At 40.0% G+C, this 19,910-nt stretch overlaps 1 protein-coding gene across 1 annotated transcript in view; it reads left to right on the forward strand.

Annotated features, from left to right (window-relative positions):
* COL24A1 (collagen type XXIV alpha 1 chain) overlaps positions 1-19,085 on the forward strand; it is a 418,688-nt gene extending 399,603 nt beyond the window's left edge. The window contains exons 55-60 of the mRNA XM_073593602.1: positions 628-654; positions 3,673-3,738; positions 6,234-6,402; positions 9,080-9,189; positions 9,727-9,924; positions 16,084-19,085. Coding sequence (XP_073449703.1) covers positions 628-654; positions 3,673-3,738; positions 6,234-6,402; positions 9,080-9,189; positions 9,727-9,924; positions 16,084-16,227 — 714 coding nt within the window. The 3' untranslated portion in view covers positions 16,228-19,085. The remainder of the gene's footprint in view (positions 1-627; positions 655-3,672; positions 3,739-6,233; positions 6,403-9,079; positions 9,190-9,726; positions 9,925-16,083) is intronic.
* The last annotated feature ends 825 nt before the right edge of the window (positions 19,086-19,910 follow it).

Here is a 19,910-nt window from a genome sequence, read left to right on the forward strand (position 1 = left end):
GCATTTTTTAAATTATTTTTTTTTACTAGTAATGGCGGCGATCTGCGATTTTTATCGGGACTGCGACATTATGGCGGACACATCTGACACTTTTGACACATTTTTGAAACCATTGACAATTATACAGCGATCAGTGCTATAAAAATGCACTTATTACTGTGTAAATGTCACTGGCAGGGAAAGGGTTAACACTAGGGGGCGATCAAGGGGTTAACTGTGTTCCCTAGTGTGTGTTCTAACGGTGGGGGGATGGGACTGTCTAGAAGGAGAGAGAGATCGGTGTTCTTACATAGTATGAACACATGATCTGTCTCCTCTCCCCTGAAAGAACCGGGGATCTGTCACAAGCGGTCATTGCACCCGCCGGGCACTCGCATCGGGGTCAGACACACGCCAAGAGGCGAAGTGATGCAAGGTAACACCGTTTCATCCAGCCGTGCCATTCTGCTGCAGTAAAAATGCGGTGCCTGGTCGGTAAGCGGTTAAAAAAAAAAGTTTTATCTTTAGACGCACGTTGAACATGTGTCTTTATTGTAGCCCAGATAGAGATTCCATTTGCAAATATTATTCAACAGTTATTAATATTTGATAAATGCATTTTCTTTACCATATATCTTCTTGTTTTAGGGTCCACCGGGTGCTCCAGGACGAACTGTAAGTTAAAGGTTAAATGTCAAAACTTCGATTTAAATCGGTCAAAACTGAATACAGCATGTCTTCTTCTTTATCCCTTAGGATTGGTTTACACTGGTGTTGCCCTCCAGAAAAGTGATCCACAGTGGATCGCTTTCATTGGGAAATTAACAATCAGCTGGGAGGTGATATGTCACCTTCTGGATGCCTATTTTGACCCTCAAATTCCTGCAGCACTGCAACTGTATACATTACAAGCAGTTGCAGGTTGGTTGTCATGTGGCCCTATTCACTTGAATGGGTTGGTGGTGGTACTGGTCTGTTTAATGCAACATAGGGTAGCATATGAATCAGGAAGGCTGGCAACTTGGACTTGAATAAAAGTACTGTATTTGTTACATGGATACACGGGTACAGGCTATATCCTGACGTGTTTCTGCTATGAAGCCTTCATCATGCTTTGATGAAGGCTTCATAGTCGAAATGTGTCAGAATATAACCTGTACCCGTGTATCCATGTACCCGTGTATCCATGTAACAAATCTAGTACTTTTATTCAAGAGCATCCTAGTTGCCAGCCTTCCTAATTCAAATATTGCACCTGTGTGGCCTGAACGCCTTGGCTAGAGCACCGGATCACAGTTCGTGGACTTTTATATTGGCAGTGGAGCTGGGGTAACATTTTGTTCCTCCTCCTTTTATAGGGTAGCATTTGTACCACTCCCTTTGGCTGTCATGTTAGCTTAAGGTGGGCAGTTGGTAGCTGGTACAACCATGGATCAACCACCTGTTTTTACCATCTCTTGTCCGCAAGTGAGAACGAGGCTTCAGAATTTTTTTAGCTATGTCCTGAAACAATTGCTTAAAGCTGGACTCCGTGTAGATATGAAAGACACAAATGAATGTGGATCTGTAATCCTTAGTACATCATTAATGAATATTGCAGTGAAGTACCTGAATTCGACCTGGTATCAGCCTTTCGCAATCTCTGTACAGTAGAGATTGAGTGTGAGAGGAAGAAGCAGTAACAAGGAGCCAATCAGTTCATGTGCTGACAAGAAATATACTGATAGGAGGAGAAAACAGAGAGATTAGCTTATTACTGTGCTGCTTCTCTTTCCACTGTCCAGTCACAGGCAGTTGGCGTGTCCAGAACGAACTGGGTTTAGAGGAAGTAGGCTGCGTGATGCTGGCCATGAGACTGAGGACATCTAGTGGCAGAAAGTGGAAATCTCTGGATTGAAGTTGAATATTGCAGCAAAAGCATGTTTAGTTTTTTTAATAGGCTATTCATTTTTATTTAAAAAAATACAGTGACTAAACGGCCTCCTTCCACTATCTCAGTGCTAAGGATATATCAGGTTTCTTACAATAGACCTTCCACACTTGTAACCATAAAGGTCATCACTATGTGATAATAATAATAATAAACAGCTGCCGCCTAAAATGCAAACGCATAAATAACAAAACAAAAAAATTAATAATAACAATTCCACAAGACCAAATCAAGTGCCTGTAATTATTATAGCAGCGCTACTATCATAAAGTTTTATGATCAGCTTTCATGTGTATGTAGTACACATAAGTAGTAGGTTATTGACAGATGATGTGAGAAGACAGTCCCAGAAACCGCAGATGGAAATCTTGCTATGTTGTATCAAAACACCCCACCACAATCTGTGCAACACGCTCCCCTTCGGAGTTTACACTCACCAGAGGGTTGTATGTATCAGGCATGGGTTGATAAACCACAGTATTCCTCAGTGACAAGGGTAGTATCACAGCATATCCATTGGTTCTCAGGGTAAAATAAACTTCCAATAGTATAATTCCGTCTTCTCACTTTTATTTATTAAAAGTATTTCCATACATCTTCAGCAGTCACAGCTTATCCAAAAGGTATTGTAGTCAAATAGAAAGGCAATCCTCACAGCTCTAGGTAGGGGTGACGCACATTAAAACAGGGAGCAGCATCCACTGCTTGCTTTCTGGTGTGTCTCTTCCTGGCCGTGGAACGCACTGGTCATGTCCGGTCGTCGCAAGGTAACTCCCTGACTAGTTTCGTCATTCGACTTCCCAAGGAACCGATGGATATGCTGTGAAACTTCCCTTGTCGCTGAGGAATACTGTGTTTTATCAACCCATGCCTGATTCATACAACCCTCTGGTGAGTGTAAACTCCGCAGGGGAGCGTGTTGCACAGATTGCAGTGGGGTGTTTTGATACAACATAGCAAGATTTCCATCTGCGGTTTCTGGGACTGTCTTCTCACATCATCTGTCAATAACCTACTACTTATGTGTACTACATACACATGAAAGCTGATCATAAAACTTTATGATAGTAGTGCTGCTATAATAATTACAGGCACTTGATTTGGTCTTGTGGAATTGTTATTATTATTATTTTTTTTTGTTTTGTTATTCATTTTTATATTGTTATTTTTAGCTGGAGTGTTGCTTTAGGCTGGGTTCACACTATTGCGAATTAGATGTGGGGTTCTCCGGATCCAATTCGCATAGCAGGAGATTGTGACCGGCTCTTTATGGAGCCGGTTCACACATCTCCGCAGTGGCTCCGGTGCAAATTACACAGGAGTCCTGTGCATCTTTTGGTCCATTTCAGGTCCGAATTCAGCCCAAAATTCAGGCTGAAATTGGACCTGATATGGTGAATGGAGACGCACTGGACTCCTGCTGTGAGCCGCTGCGTTCTATAGTGTGAACCCAGCCTGAAATAGAAGTTCATATAACAAATTTTGTATGATTTTTAAAAATTTGCACTTTTACTTATAAATTTGACTTTACTTACAAGATTCAGACCAGCCATAAATAGCCCAATGAAAATAATGCTTGATATGTTTTATCAATATCAATGCAATAAGCTGCATGTATACCTATATGCCTATACTCATGTGTACAGTAAATCAGTGTCATAGGTTAACCGATTCAGTAAATGTATCTTGTACACCATTTTTGTGCTATTTTGTAGGTACGGTATTGTTTAATATTAAAGAATTGTGTTGCCTCCTCATTACAGAGACTGGTGGATATGAATTCTGCTATTCAGGCCCTGATGGAATCACATGCAGCACTGCGGATGGAGGTAAGATGCTAGTTAATACATTTTTCGTTAGAATTTGTAAATATTATAATTTAACTGAATGAAGAAAAATTTATGTCAGTTTTAGCTGTAACTAAACTGGGAATCAGTTGCATAGTTTGGATAATGGCTCATTTACACCTCATTGGATAATGGCTCATTTACACCAGATGCAGTCAAACGTGCAGTTTAACCGTTTTAAATACTCTAGTCATCTGATATCTCCACATCTTCCCTTACCTGGGATTCTTAACAACCCTATATTCCTCCCAGCCATGGAGGATTCTGAAAATGTTATTTGGCGGCTTAATAAAAATGTTAAATTTATACATGACCTCTTATTGTTAGAAGGGATCAAAACACAATCTTATCTTTCGAAACATTGGCATCTTCCTCTATCAGAATCATCACGCTTAATTTTAATTACAGATTTTATAAATACCCTTCTCTCTCCTTCCATAACATGTCTGACCCTCTTAACACCTTTTGAAAAAATATGCAAATTAAATCCACATTCCCCTGGCATTGTTTCTCTTATTTACGCTTCAAAAATTTCTTCCCAATCAATTAGTAAACCTGCCTATGCTCTTGCTTGGGAAGTTGATCTGGGAGATTCTTTAGATATCACTGGAGTAAAATCTGGACCAATGTAGCTAAATGTTCAATTAATGCTAGTCTAGCCCAAGAGAATGCATATAAAACACTCCTTCGCTGGTATATGACTCCAACAAAATAATGCATATTTCCCCTTCAATCTCCCCCCCCCTTTTGCTTTAGAGAGTGTAATTCTAGAGGAAATTTATTACACATCTGGTGGGAATGCCCTGTTGTCCGGAAATTATGGACACAAATTTATAAGATTAAAAAAACTTTTAACAAACCCATAAATCTGGACCCATGGGAAGCCTTACTACATAAACCATACCTGAGCTTTAGAAAACCTGAGAGAAAATTGATCTCTTTTATTTTTTTGGCCACACGACAAACTATTGCTAAAGCCTGGAGAACTCCATCTCTGAATGTTAGAGAAGTGAAGCAAAGAATTATGGGCACCATGGAAAAATTAACACCTATCCTACTTGATCACCATTCTAACTTTTTACAAATCTGGTCTCCATGGCTTGACTTTACCAACACATTTAATATTGATAATTCTTTACTTCCTCTCTCTAAAATTATAAGGTTACATCAACCATTCATGTAACACCCAGCATATCTTAATCCACCTTTTCTTCTACTCTTCTTTATTTCTTCTTTTTTTTCCTCCCTTTCTCCTTCTTTTTATTTTTTCATATTTTATTTTTTATTGTTGATTACTATTCTCAATATATTTAATTGTATTGTATATTCCTTGATGTGTATATATATATATATATATATATATATATATATATATATACATATATCCGCTGCCTCGGAGTCCGCCTCTGTCCGCCAGCTCAGCCGGAGATCTCTCCATTGATCTCCGCTGAGCCGGCAGATGACAGGTCCCTCTCTGCTCACTGAGCGGGGAGGGGCTTGTCGAGCACCGCTGGTTACTATGGAGAGATCTGACAAAAACGGACAGCATGTCCTTTTTCATCAGATCTCACCCTATCCGATCCACCAAGGACGGATGCGAACGTAGGGGCATCCGTCTGATTTTAGTGGATCGGGTCCGTTGCTCCATAGACTAGCATGGAGCACTCGTTCAGGTCCGCCGACAAAACTGACAGGCGGACCTGATCGGTCCGACAGTGTGAAAGGGGCCTAAAGAGATTTTGTTTGTTTATATAACATGAACCCCAAAAGAGAATGATTATATCTCCCTATGGAGTAGTTGCAAGTGTTTAGCATTGTATATATGACCAGTAGTTACTTGGTCAGTACTTATCTAAACAAAATAACCTGCCAATAATTGCTAAACTGCCCCAAGATAGTAGAGGTACTAGTGTGCAAAGATTCATGTAATTCCATCTAGAGCCTCTCTCCAAAAGGAATTACTGATTTTTACTGCTCTAATAGAAGTCTATAGCAAAGTGCAGATAACGCACACGGAAAAAGCAGGTACACTGTGTTGTGGCCAGACCGCAGCGGATCAGCATGAAACCCCCTAAAATGTTACAATTGTAATCAAAGTAGAAACAAAGTGTCTCAGCGGGGACACTAACCCTTCCCTGATGTGTCCAAAACGGGAAAAAACTTCTGGGCTGCATAAAAAAGAAATTTACATCATGTAAAAAATGGATTGTAGTATTTCTGTGCAGTGATGTGAACATTTTTATTTATATTCTAATTTTTCTTTTCTCTTTTTTTCCCCCCAAATGTTATTGCAACACGGTCTTCTTCTTCTTGTATGAACTTAACTCTCCTCTCTTGGATTCTATTAAATTATTCCTATTATGCTCCTCCTGGGTTGCCCTCCTGTTTGACTTCTGATTGGTCTGCTCACACTTCTCCTTTATGCCATATTTTTTACCCTTTCTTACCCTCCATTCAACACTGCTACTACTGACCAGAGCTATCAGAATACTGAAGTATCGATACTGGATTTCAGCACAGAGATCTTTAAAACGCTCCACTACCTGACTGATTTGATGCACAGTATAAAGAACCCACCCGGGACCCGGGACAATCCAGCGAGAATTTGTCGCGATTTGCTCGACTGTGAACGCAAAGTGGCAGATGGTATGTATTCAAGCCTGTTTTGTCACATCCCAGCTCACTGAAGCAAACTTCTAGTGTTTGCTCCTTTTTCATTTGTTAAATATACCATTGGGAGTGTTTGTCCACGTACAGAAAAATACTTGCCTGTTCTTGCCATAAATCTTGTAAACTTGTAACTCCCGTTGATCTCTGCCTGTACTGCACATATGGGGCTCACACTGCTTTTAAAGTTGTTGTAAAGGCTGAAGGTTTTTTACCATGCATGAAGGTAAAAAACCTTTGGTGAGCTACCTCCAATCCAGCCAAGTTCACAATAGCCTCGGCTGTCCCAAAACTCTACTTCCTATTGGCTCCCTTTGCTGTCAGTCACAACCAGTGAGCCAAGGAGGAGAGAATGGGAGGGGGTGAGGCCGAGCCGCGGCCTATGTATCTTATGTGTTTTATGGACGCATAGAGTAGCAGCTCAGGAGCAAGCACACGTGGTGCCCCCAGGCAAAGCGGATTTCTCTGGGGGCACTGCTCGAGGGGGTAGAGCCAGGAGTGCCAGCAGGGGACCCGAAAAGAAGAGGTCGGAGCTGATCCTTGCAAAACCACTGCACAGAGCAGGTAAGTATAACATGTTTGTTATTTAACTAAAAATAAATAAAAAATTAAAGCCACTTTAAGGGTGTTTGGCATCTTTTTTTTCTGCTTCTAATCACCCCTCTGTGTTATAGGGCGTACACACGGTCGGACTTTGTTCGGACATTCCGACAACAAAATCCTAGGATTTTTTCCGATGGATGTTGGCTCAAACTTGTCTTGCATACACACGGTCACACAAAGTTGTCGGAAAATCCGATCGTTCTGAACGCGGTGACGTAAAACACGTACGTCGGGACTATAAACGGGGCAGTGGCCAATAGCTTTCATCTCTTTATTTATTCTGAGCATGCGTGGCACTTTGTCCGTCGGATTTGTGTACACACGATCGGAATTTCCGACAACGGATTTTGTTGTCGGAAAATTTTATCTCCTGCTCTCCAACTTTGTGTGTCGGAAAATCCGATGGAAAATGTCCGATGGAGCCCACACACGGTCGGAATTTCCGACAACACGCTCCGATCGGACATTTTCCATCGGAAAATCCGACCGTGTGTACGGGGCATTAGTCTTTGTGTCCATGTACACATGGGCATTTACAGGTATATAGAGGCAGGACAAAAAATGTCAATTGTGCATTCAGGAGAGAAGCGTTTTCGTAGAAAAAAACACCGGATGTGCCTAAACGCATGTTAACACGCTTAAACGCTAGGCGCTTTTAGTGTTTGAGCATTCATTCAATTCAATGGCCAGAATAAATTAATATTCTGCAAATAAATAGTTATTTATAAATAAATATTATTTATTTCCTCATTAGCACAGAATAGGAATGTACCAAGCTGTCCATACACCAGTAGGTTTGTGAACAAATATTAATACGAACGTTTGTATGAACATTTCTACAAAAACTCTCATCAGTACATTTGAAGACATGACCAAAGTCCTTCGAAAATACCGTACTTTAAATAAAGTATACTTTTAACATTCGATTTGGGAATGAATGGACTTTCCCAAACAAAAACCACACACACTGTTAGAAATTAGTTTGCTGGAGAAAATTTTTCCATCCTGCTCCTTCAAATATTCTCGCCACTGTGGTGGAAAATGAACACCAGTTTGACCCCGCTAATGATTATAAATTCAAACGAACGTTAAGAAGAAAATCTTCAAACCAAATTCTTTTAGTGTATGGCCAGCTTAACTCATTTTTCTCTTTAAAGAATATGTTACCCAAACATTTCATATTCCTGATATATGCCTGCTGTACCACGTACTTGTGTTAAAAAGTATTGTGTTCTCTTTGTATTGCTTCCTTTGTGTGAAATAATGCTGACAGTAATGCATGCAAGTACTTATCATCAAGCATTACTGTCACCGTTATAGTTCATTGCTGGAACACTTCTGTGATCTGTAAGACTGTTTCCTTTTATCCATAGAAAAAATTTAACATTACTTTTATTGTACGGTATGTAGCCTGGTAACCAACATTGAAAATTTCCTATCACCATTGATGAGTGGTCTATAAACAGTGTGTATATAGAGTATATGTGTGTGTGTCTAACTATTCAGTCGTATCCAACTCTGTGGACCAGCTCTTTGGGCACCGTGTCTGATCGAAAGCCTTTTTCCGTAGAACCATAGAATTTTTTGGCCAATTTTTTTTACGAAGTAGGTCTTCCGGGGCTTTTCTCTAATTTTTACACACATACTAGGGCCAACTTAGACAGGAGGCTATTAACCTACTAGCATGTCTTTGGAGTGTGGGAGGAAACTGGAGTACCCAGAAGAAACCCATGCAAACTCCTACAGATGGTGTCCTGGCAGAGAATTGAGCACTACATGGCATAAGCACTAACCAGTAAGGCTGGCCATACATGGAGAAAATCTCTTTCCTGCAACCACCGACATGCTGGTTGTATCCAAGTTGATTGATCATACATTCAGCTTGCCCATACATGATTCAAATCTTGTCCGTTCTTGCTGAACCAGCTGAGATTCAAACCGTGTATGGCCTGCCTAAGCCACTATGCCACCTATAAACAGTGTATATGTCCTAATTATTTTATGAATGTACACACTTTTTTTCTAAACCACGCATTTTTTATTTTATTTTTAGGAAAGTACTGGATTGACCCGAATCTTGGATGTCCATCAGATGCTATAGAGGTCTTCTGTAACTTTACAGCTGGAGGACAGACATGTTTATCACCAGTTACTGTGACAAAGGTAAAATATCCACTTTAAGACCAGGCTTGTTATGACTTTTTGTTTACATGTAAAAATCTGTATTTTTTGCTAGAAAATTACTTAGAACCCTTAAACATAGTGGGTTTTATGTTTATGTTCATAGACATTTTTTCTGTCACATGGTATTTGCACAGCGGTTTTTCAAACACAATTTTTTTGAAAATAATACACTTTAATTAATTTTAATGCACACTAACACAATATAATTCCCATTTTTTGGTAAAATATAAAAGATAGTGTTACGCCGAGTAAATAGATACCTAACATGTCACACGTTAAAATTGCGCATGCACATAGAATGGCGCCAAGCTACGGTATTTAAGGAATCTCTGTAAGCAACGCTTTAAAAGCCTTTACAGGTTACCAGTTTAGAGTTATCTTCTTCAAGCCAGCCGAACACACATATGCGGCCTCTTGGCATGTGGGCCTTCACGCCAAATATATGCGGCCCTGTGCAAACCACTTACCGTGCTGAGAGTACGCTCTGTCCTAACCAATATTTTCTGTTTTAACCAGCTGGAGTTTAATGTGGGCAAAGTCCAGATGAATTTTCTCCATTTGCTGAGCTCCGAGGCTGTCCACACCATCACCATCCACTGCCTGAACACTCCGGTCTTAGGAGGAGACACACCGCTTACCTTCAAAGGATGGAATGGCCACAAACTTGAAGGAAACAAATTACTTGAAAGAAATGTGATTCTAGATGAATGCAAGGTAAAATGTTACTAGATTTACACAAGGAATTCATTTTATAGCAATTTCTGTGAAACGTTAAAATACAATGTACATTAGAATTAACAGTTAGTCCCCACATGCATTTTGAGTGGACATGCTAACTTGGGATAACCATGCCTTAAATCTGTATTAAACCCAAAAACAAAATTGTAATATATTCCTAGAACAGGAACAGGAATTTGCACAGGACTGTGCCAACATCCCTTTATACATTAAACATGCAAAGTAGCTAAAGTTCCCACTCCTTCAGTGAGTAACCCATGTGCACACAAGGGATCGCAATACACCAACAGATCACCAGGGGGCAGTGTGAATATGTTACCCGAAGAAGGCATAAATGTCTCCCTTCAACAGTGCTGCCTCTCTGGTGAGAAGTTGATGATCTATGGTCTGGAGCATTCCTGGGGCATCCCTGGGGAGGGTCCTCCTTATGGGCCTGGAGGGACCAGAGGAGAAGCACCTTGATCTTTCTTTTAAGTATTGGTTGATATAGTAGTTGACACAGTGGAGATAACCGGCATGCCTGTATCCCTGGTGAAGATATGAAAATAGTTTTCAAAACATGTTGGTTCAACAGGTGTAGGGTATACCCCAATGGAGTGACAGGACTATAATTTAACGCTTTTGGATGAACACTGTGCAATGTATCAGCCATATTCAGGATTTATGGATGATATACAGAAGCATATGACTTTATTTACATGTATTACTATAAGCAGTTGCGGCTGGTGATCCATTTTTCATTTTTTTGGGGGGGGACGGCAAACAAACCCTCCACCCCCCAGCCCGCTCGCCCGCCAGCCCCGCACCTACCCCAGCCTGCTCTCCCACCAGCCAGCCCCGCACTTACTCCAGCCCGCTGGCACGCCAGCCAGCCCCGCACTTACCCCATTCAGGTTGCGGTTGACTTCCCCGTCTTCTCCCGCCCAATCCGGTCGCTTCTCCCATCTGGCCAATCCGGTCCACTTCCTGTCCTGATTGTCAACACAACAGAGATACCTTTGGTCAGCAGCATTGTCAGTCAGGGGAGAGGGTAGTGTTAGATGTAGATTAAGATGGACTTGACTAACAAATTACAACCAAACTCCAGCTAACAATTTGTAGGGAGTTACAGAAACAGTCTTTGTAAGCATCACTGTAAGTGTTAAATGGTTTTTACCAGCCCTCTGACATTTTTGTTTGAAAGCTTGGTCTGTTAGCCAATTTCTGCCTGTGCTATAGCCAAAAGAGGGCTATAGCTTCCGGTGCCGAGAGGGCGTCCATAGACTTCCTCCCGTAATCATGCTGCTCGCGTGCCCCCCCCGCGGCGCACCCTGTGATCGCCGAGTCCATCGATAAAATAGAAGTTACCTCGCTAAAGAAAACCAAAAACCTAAATAAAAAATATATATAAAGCAGCTATCAAAAATGTGATACACAGAAATACAGATAACAAAATACAATGTGACAGCGCTAAAATAAAATATAAAGCAAAAAAAAAAAGTCCCAGCAATAAAGGTGAGTGAACTAAACCAAAAATAACGTGAAAATTGATCAACAGTCCATATGGAACATCAATGTAGGTTCTCGGTGAAATACACCTCTCAAAGACAGTGCACTTCCACCACATAGAATGCACGCTTACCAAAAGGCAAGCCTGCGGCTAATTACCCAGCCAGGGCCTCTGTCCAGGGAGATACTGGAAATCCACAGGGAGGGCCACTTGAATAGGACACCAAAAACGACCAGGGAAACTTGAGCATCAACCACCAGGACGGTGGATCAGACGTTACCCGGAAAAGCAAGAAGACTCTTCATAGTGTAAAATTGTAACAAAGATTTATTTAAACTAATAAAAATGCACTTTCACGAAAGTGGAAATAACAATCATAGAAAGCACAGCCGGCCGGCTTGCGAACACATGTACACCAGATAGGCGCGATGACGTCAGCACGTCAACCTCCCTACGCTCGTTTCGTCATATACTGATGTTGTCTCAGGGAACAGGCGACGTACTGAGTCATCACGCTATATAGTGTGGGAACGGAGCCACGCCTCGATCTGAGCCCTGGGAGGCGGGAAACCAGTCCTCTAATAGGAAGCAAAAGAGCGGTACATTGAAAACAAAAACTTTATTGAAAAACAAGACACATTATGTCTCGAGGTTTAGAAGGCACAGGGAAATTATAAAAACAAAGATATATGGATGGCGAACTATGCTTACTATACACATACATAAACATAAAAAAACATGCATATGCATATGTGTGAAAATCATATTGGTGAATATATATATATTACCAAAATTTAGATAATATACATAAAAAATATATATCCCGAAATAAAAAAATGTATTAATAAATAAAAGATGACATATAAGGTAAAGGCCACCCAGGACTCACATAGAGTTCACAACCATAGTCATAGGATAATGTTATCATACAATATTTCGGTGAACACCATTATGAGTTGTCAATGAAGGCATTCACGTCCACATCGACGTTAAGCCCAAAAGGCACATAACACTTAATTCTATATATCCATGACATTTCAAGCCTAGAGATACCTCGCACCAAAGAGCTCCCTCTCCATTGGAGGCAGAATTTATCAATCCCAAGGGAAATAGTTTTGGCAGGATTTTTATCATGAGCTGTGAAATAATGCTGCTTAGAAACTGAATGCTTGAGAAAACCATTTTTTATACTAGTGATATGTTCATTACGTCTCAGCGAGATGGGATGTTTTATCCTGCCCACATATTGAAGTCCACAAGGACATTGGAGCAGGTAAACCACCCCCTCGGTGGAACAAGTAATGAACGGTTTGATACCATATTCGGTGGAGGTACTGAATGAAGTAAACTTTTGTGTTCTCCTATGTCTACAACCATTGAGAGAGCAAACCCTACACCTCCTATATTGATAAAAGCCGTAAAGATCTTGAAAGAAACTCTTTTAATAGGTGAAGGATTGAAAATATTTTGTGCCACTCTAGCCCTAAGGGCAGGGGTTCCCTTGTAGATGACTTGAGGTTTATCAGGTAACACTGCTTTTAAAATCTGGTCATTACCCAGGATGTGCCAATGTTTGCTGATCATTTTTTTGACATTCATGTGTTGCACGGAAAAGGTAGTAATAAAAGAAACCATTGGTACCCTATCTGTACGGGGGGGTTTCTGTTTGAGCAAATCTCCTCTCTCCATACCAACAACTTCTTCAAGAGTATGACTGAGCAGTTCCTTTGAGTAGCCGTTTTCTTCAAAACGCACGGTCAAAGTTTTTACTTGCAGCAAAAATTCACTCTCATTGGTACAATTTAGCATCAACCATATGAACTGACTTTTCGGTACCGATTTAAGCCATAACTCATGATGGCAGCTTTCAATCGAAATGTATGAATTCCTGTCAGTACTCTTGAAGAAAGTTGAAGTATTAAATTGATCATTAAACCAGAAATAATTATGCAATGCCGCATACTCAAGCAATTCAATGATGAAACAAATCTGCTCATCTAACAAGCCCGAGTCCTGCCTGAGAAAGTACTCCACAGCAAATAAACCCAAATTATGTGGAATTACAGTATAAAGGGAGGTAACATCTGCCGTTACCATCCACGTTCCTAATTTAGGGATATATTCTGACAAAAGATTAATCACATGACGAGAGTCCTTGATGTGTGAAGGCATCTTAAACACCAGAGGTTGAAGATAAAAATCAATATGCTTGCCCACCCGGGACGTGATGGAATCAATACCACTCACTATTGGACATCCCGGGGGGCAGGTAGAATGTTTACGTATTTTGGGTAAATAGTACACAATAGGTGTACGAGGTGCACTAGGAACCAAAAAAAGTTTTTCTTTTTTTATCCAAAATAACTTGTTCGAAACCTCTCTGGATAAGGATTTCCAATTCCTTTAGGTATATAACCTTAGCATCTGAGGGTAGTAAGGTATATGTATCCTTGTCACCCAAAATCTATTCATCTCAGACATATAGTCTTCACGCTCCAATATCACAATTCCCCCCACCCCCCTTATCAGCTGGTCTGATAACCAACTCTTTATTTTCACAAAGGGAGTCCAAACCAGCCTCCATATCCCTATTTGACTTAACCTTTTTGACAGGCATTTTATCAAAGTCACTAAGCACCACATCCCTAAAAACCTTCAGGGAGGGAGCCAAGGCACCTTGAATAAAGACGCATTAGAAAGTCCTGAGTGGCAAAATTACATAGAGGTCAATCTATTGGTCTTAACGGGGTTGGAACTCATATAACGTTTGATATTCAATTTTCGTACAAACCTATGCACGTCCATGTAGGTATCAAATTTATTAAGCCTACGCTAACCTATCAGTGCCCACCAGTTCTACTAATTAGTACCCCTCCAGTGCTGCCAATCAGTGCCTATTAGTGCCTCTTCATCAGTGCTGCCTATTAGTGCCGCCTACAAATGCCTATCAGTACCCATCAGTGCCACCTACCAGTGCCGCCTGTCAGTGCCCATCAGTGCCACCTATCAGTGCCCATCAGTGCCAGCTACCAGTGCAGCCTCTTCAGTGCCTCCTCATCAGTGCCCACCGTTGCCGCCTCATCAGTGCCACCTATCAGTGCCCATTAGTTCCACTTATCAGTGCAGCCTCATCAGTGCCTTCTCATCAGTGCCCACCAGATCAGTGAAGGAAAAAAAATTACCTGTTTGCAAAATGTTATAACAAACTATAAAAAATGATTTTTTTTTCAACTTTTTGGTCTTTTTTTGTTTCTTTAGCAAAAAATAAAAAAACCCAGTGGTGATTAAATAGCACGAAAAGAAAGCTTTATTTGTGTGAAAAAAATGATAACAATTTAATATGTGTATAGCATTGCATGACCGCGCAATTGTCATTCAAAGTGCGACAGTGCTTAAAGCTGGATATTGGCCTGTGCAGGAAGAGGGTATAAGTGCCCAATAAGCAAGTGGTTAAATGTAGCAAAAATATAGGTAGAAAAATACCAGACATAAATGGTAAGTCTAAATACTGTACTTCCCTCTCCTTTAATGGTCTTACGCCCCTAGCCACCCATCTTCTTCTGGGTGCCTGGCTGCGTTCATCTTCATAGGCCGGCACAGGATGACTTCTTCCTGTGCATGCGCAGGAGTTCATTTATCTGGGCACACAGCTGCTGAGCCAAAAGAAGATTGCAAACAGTTAGATAGATGTATTTTATTGCAGAAGGGACATTGCATGTTTCTTCTGCAATAAAGACCCTGCCTGTTCATAGTCCTTATATCTTGGACTTTAGTTCTGCTTTAAGCTAATCATAAACGGTTAGTTTTATTTTTGTTATGCTATTGGGCAGAAAGAAAAAAAAACTAACAGATTTCTCCATCAGCCTATTGTTCATCCAGCAAACTTGATGGTTCATTTGTCCTGTGTGAGTTGGGAAAAACTGAAAGATCTCCATCTCTATTCTATGCAATTTGAGTCTATGAATTCTGAAAATGCTGCATTTTGGCCACTAGATGGCACTGAGGAGCATACTTATTTCCTATGATAGCGCCATCTAATGGTCATAATGCGGTATTTATCACCTTCACATGTTTGAAATGCAGAGAATATAGCCAGAGAACATTCGATGTTGCCACATGTGCACAGAACTAATTTCCATGCAGTTTCGATGGACAAACAACTTTGCAAATGTTTTTATAAATATACCATTAATGTGTTCATTAAATTTCAAATTATTCATATTACATCATAGACAATTACTAAGCATGTCGCCCCATTAATATTTATAAAAAAATTACAGGAAATACTGTTGCTTAAATCAGCAGTCACATGACCGTTCACTTCCTCTCTTCTCTCCACAGCTTGGGAACAGGGACTTCTGCTTTGTTGCTATTGGTGTGACTAATGGTTAGGGCATGGGAGCTTGATGGTAGTGCAGGTTAGGCTATGGACATGTCAACCAAGCAGACTATGGAACTGCAGACTCGTTGCTCTTTTGCAAAAAAAAATAAAAAACAGGGCTAACAAAAAACATTTTTAAAATTAAGTTTTTTTATTCATTAACATTCACTTTAATTGGTTATATTTAGTGTTTGCAGTTTAATCCATTTCTTGCTTTTCATTAGGCTTGGAATTTATCTTTACTGAAAACCTTTGTTCTTTGCAGATACAAGATGGCAGCTGGCACAAGACACAGTTCACGTTTCACACCCATGAAACAAATCAACTTCCGGTCGTTGAAATGTCTCGATTGTCTCCTCCCCAGATAGGACAGCATTACATAGAAAACGGTCCCGTCTGCTTCCTCTGAAAGCAGTACAGATGCCTTGGGGGCACCTGCTTAGTGCAAGTCTCTTTTCTATAAAGAGCATTAACATTTAAGAAGGTAGCAGTTTTGGCAACTGCGTCACAAATCAATGTGCGATCTTCTAAAGAAGCCAGAAGAGACTTCCTCCTAAGAAGGACGTGTGGCATTTTAGAAAGAACTTCAATATTGATAGAGTATTTAATTTTTTTAAAATAATCATTGATGTTTTTGTATAAATAAAATATAAATAAAACTTTGAGTTTGAATATGAACAAGTGAAAAGCACTGTACAAGTCCCCTTCGAGGAAGCAGTTAGCTTGCCCTGGAGCAGTACTGGTTACGGCTCCAAGAAGTGCAATAACATGGTTGAAAGCAAATTTTCTTGTTTATTGTCTCCTTTTTGGTAAGAAAGAGTCAGCGTGCCCAGAGACAGCAAAGGGATGAAACACTAAGTCGGATTCTGGTCCTTTGTGGACAAATACCTCTTTAGGTGATACCCTACCTCTTACGTGTTACCTGGTGCTTCTAAGTGTTCCTGTAATCCAGACTGGAGGAGGTTGTTTTGCTGCATAGAGAAAAATATCCAACCTAATAAATGTCTAGGAATTAGTGACACCATTGTGTTGGGTCTAGAACATAACTGCATGGGGTGCAAATGGGGCAACTGCTCTTCAAGTGAAAAACTGCTCGTAGGCCATGAGGTCAAGTAGGCCCATCATGACCATCATTTTCCTTTACATACCATCTGTAGGTCTATACTGTCTGTCCGATATGTCAGCCTTCACTATTCCCTTCTCTGCATTTCAAGTATAACTCATTTTTTTAGTTTTGGATAGAGTGGAGAGGGATTATAACACCGGTCAGGTTTATATTGCTGTCTATGTCCCTACAGAGATTCACCCTCCCTGTTGGTCTTGTTTATCACTGAGAGTAAAAGTGAAAATACCAAATTTTGGGTGGTCACCAGAACAGGAATAGATAGAACACCTTCCAATGGGGACAATAGATCTGGTGACAGCCAAGGATTACCCTCAACTTGGAGGGAATCCTCTCCCTTCCTGTTTTGGCTGTGGGACTGGGAGTGAAAGTGAATCTCCCCAATGGGACGCAATGCAAAAAAACTAACAAGGGTTAAAACTCTTCCTTACGCTACCCAAAATCTATTCTACATTAAGCATTCAAAAGGTTAATGTTTAAATGTTTTTACACTTTGAGCATTAAAGTGGTTGAAAACCCTTACAGACCACTTTTACCTACAGGTAAGCCTTTAATAAGGCTTACCTGTAGGTACTGGAAATATCGCCTAAACCTGCACAGTTTAAGAGATATTTACCATATACGCTTGCGCCAACATCATCAGCTCATGCACACTAAAGAGAGGGCACGATCATGCCATTTTTATAGGGCCCGTGCCCTGACCGTCGGCTCCTGCGTGCATGCGCGGGAGTAATGTCACGCAACTCCGGCCAGTCAGAGAGCCAGGTACCATGGCCCCAGAAGGAAGAGGGGTGAAGATGGACGCAGATACCAGCGGGGACATCACGGGTTTCATTTTCAGGTAAGTGGCACATAATGGGCTAGTATGCAATGCAAACTAGCCCATTATGCTTTTACTTTGCAAGGGAATAAAGAGAAAGTAAAACCCATCAATGTTTACTTCCTCTTTAAAGAATAGGAAAGTCCATCCTTTAATTTTCTTTGCTTTCTTTCCTTCTCTTTGCAAGTTTGCCCAAAAGAATACAAAATTATACTGTACACATACATAAACACATATACACTCACACACACATTATGTCTTCTGAAGGTCCATGGTCTATACCACAGAAAATTGTGGATGGAGAACCTCTTTACAATTTGCACCAGAAACTTGACTTTTAGGTCAACAAAACAACCTCCTCTCTTCTAGGTACCTGACACATCCCTTTTTATTAACCAAGGTGCTAACGGCTTTAGCTGAATTAATCCTGATCTCTATATGTACTGGCTACATCAATATTTTCACCACTACAAGTCCTTTTTTTTTTTTAACTGCTCAGTCCACCATTTCAGTAAACCTTTATTTATATGAAATGATCATCTATTTTTGTGATAACCATTCCTAGCCCAATGTATATGGTGCATATAAAACCATCATGTTTTTACGATGAATTAAAAAAAATTTTGCAGAACAAGCTTTGCCTTGTTTGGGATGTACTTTATTTTTATTTTCAGACATCAAGTGGAATCCATGTTGTTATTGTGTGTATATATTTTGTAACATGTATTAAAATTTAAAAACAGCGGATATTTTAAAGTGCTGATGTTAAATTATAATAATTGTAATCGGTTCAGAAGTTTAGAGACATTTTTGCTATATTAATAGGTGCTATTTTTTATTTAATTGAAAAATGTTTAAGAAAAAAAAAAAAGAGATCCATGTTTTCATAAACATGTTGTTGCAGAAAATAAATATTATATTAAATTGGCTTTCAGCTAAGATTTGACATGGAATTTTTATTTACTTTATGAATTCTGTATTTTAATGTATTTTTAGTACATATGGGAAAAGGATAGATATCAGCAATGAATATCAAACTTGATTTAGCATAATGTTTTCGGGGCTTAACAAAATTCAATAAAATAACAAAAATATTCATACAATATTACAAACATACTGTAAAACTGAGATAGATAGAGCAATAGTTGAAATATAAAAACCTCTGATATAAAAAAAAATGTGCTGAAATATGGGGTATTAAGTCAACCCCTTTAGGTTTTTGGTCAGGAAATCTTAAATTGTCATATGAGTCAGAGTCCTCATTGGATGAGTTCTTTAGATAATAGGATAGCAGAATGAGCTAAGTGACAGCTGGTTGGGTTGGAATGGTGGAGGAAAGAAGTATGTGGGCCACAAGGATAGATGAAAGGGCATAGGTATTAGAAGAAAAGGGTAGGAAGGTAGAAAGTGGGGGTGGGGGGGTTGGCTTGTGTGATAGCACTCACAAATTCCACTAACATTTACATTCCTCCATTTTGGTAAAGTTTATCCAATGAAGCCAAGTGTTTTACGAAATCTTTCAGTAGTGCCCTTAAGGGAATTGGTAAGGTTCTTCATGTTTTAATGTAATTTATTATATTAAACCTCTTGTTGTATTGTAGGTGGGTGAGTTTTTTCACTCCCCAGAGGGCAGCAGAACATGAGTGGGGTTTACCAACTGCATAACTTTTTTTTTTTTTCTAAGGAAGGGAATTATGAGGCAAGAGAAAGCAAGCAGGGTCTTTTGGAACTGTAACGGCAGCAAATTTATGCATAATGGTTTGGACCTCATCCCAAAACTGTGATAGTTTGGGGCAAGACCAGAAGACATGTCTGCAAACGAGGAGCCACAACACCAACAAAGATCAGTAGAGTTTAGAGAAAAAGAATGAAGTGTGTGGAAGGTCCTAAACCATTGTGTTAATATCTAATATTCACAATCCTGGTATGTATTACTAGTAGGGGATTTCACAGATAAGATAAGGATTTTGGATTTCCCCTCAGACATTAAGTGTAAGTTTAGGTCCAGTTCCCATTTTTCAAGGAAAGGAAGTGGGGATTCACGGTCTTTAGAGAGTAATAATTTATAGTGAAGGGATAGGTTTTGGGTTTTGATTTCAAACATTCCTGCTTGTAAGGTGCAATGCATTGGTTAATAATTTTGGTCAAA

Source organism: Aquarana catesbeiana, linkage group LG07 (assembly GCF_042186555.1).
Source record: "Aquarana catesbeiana isolate 2022-GZ linkage group LG07, ASM4218655v1, whole genome shotgun sequence".
NCBI lineage: Eukaryota > Metazoa > Chordata > Amphibia > Anura > Ranidae > Aquarana > Aquarana catesbeiana.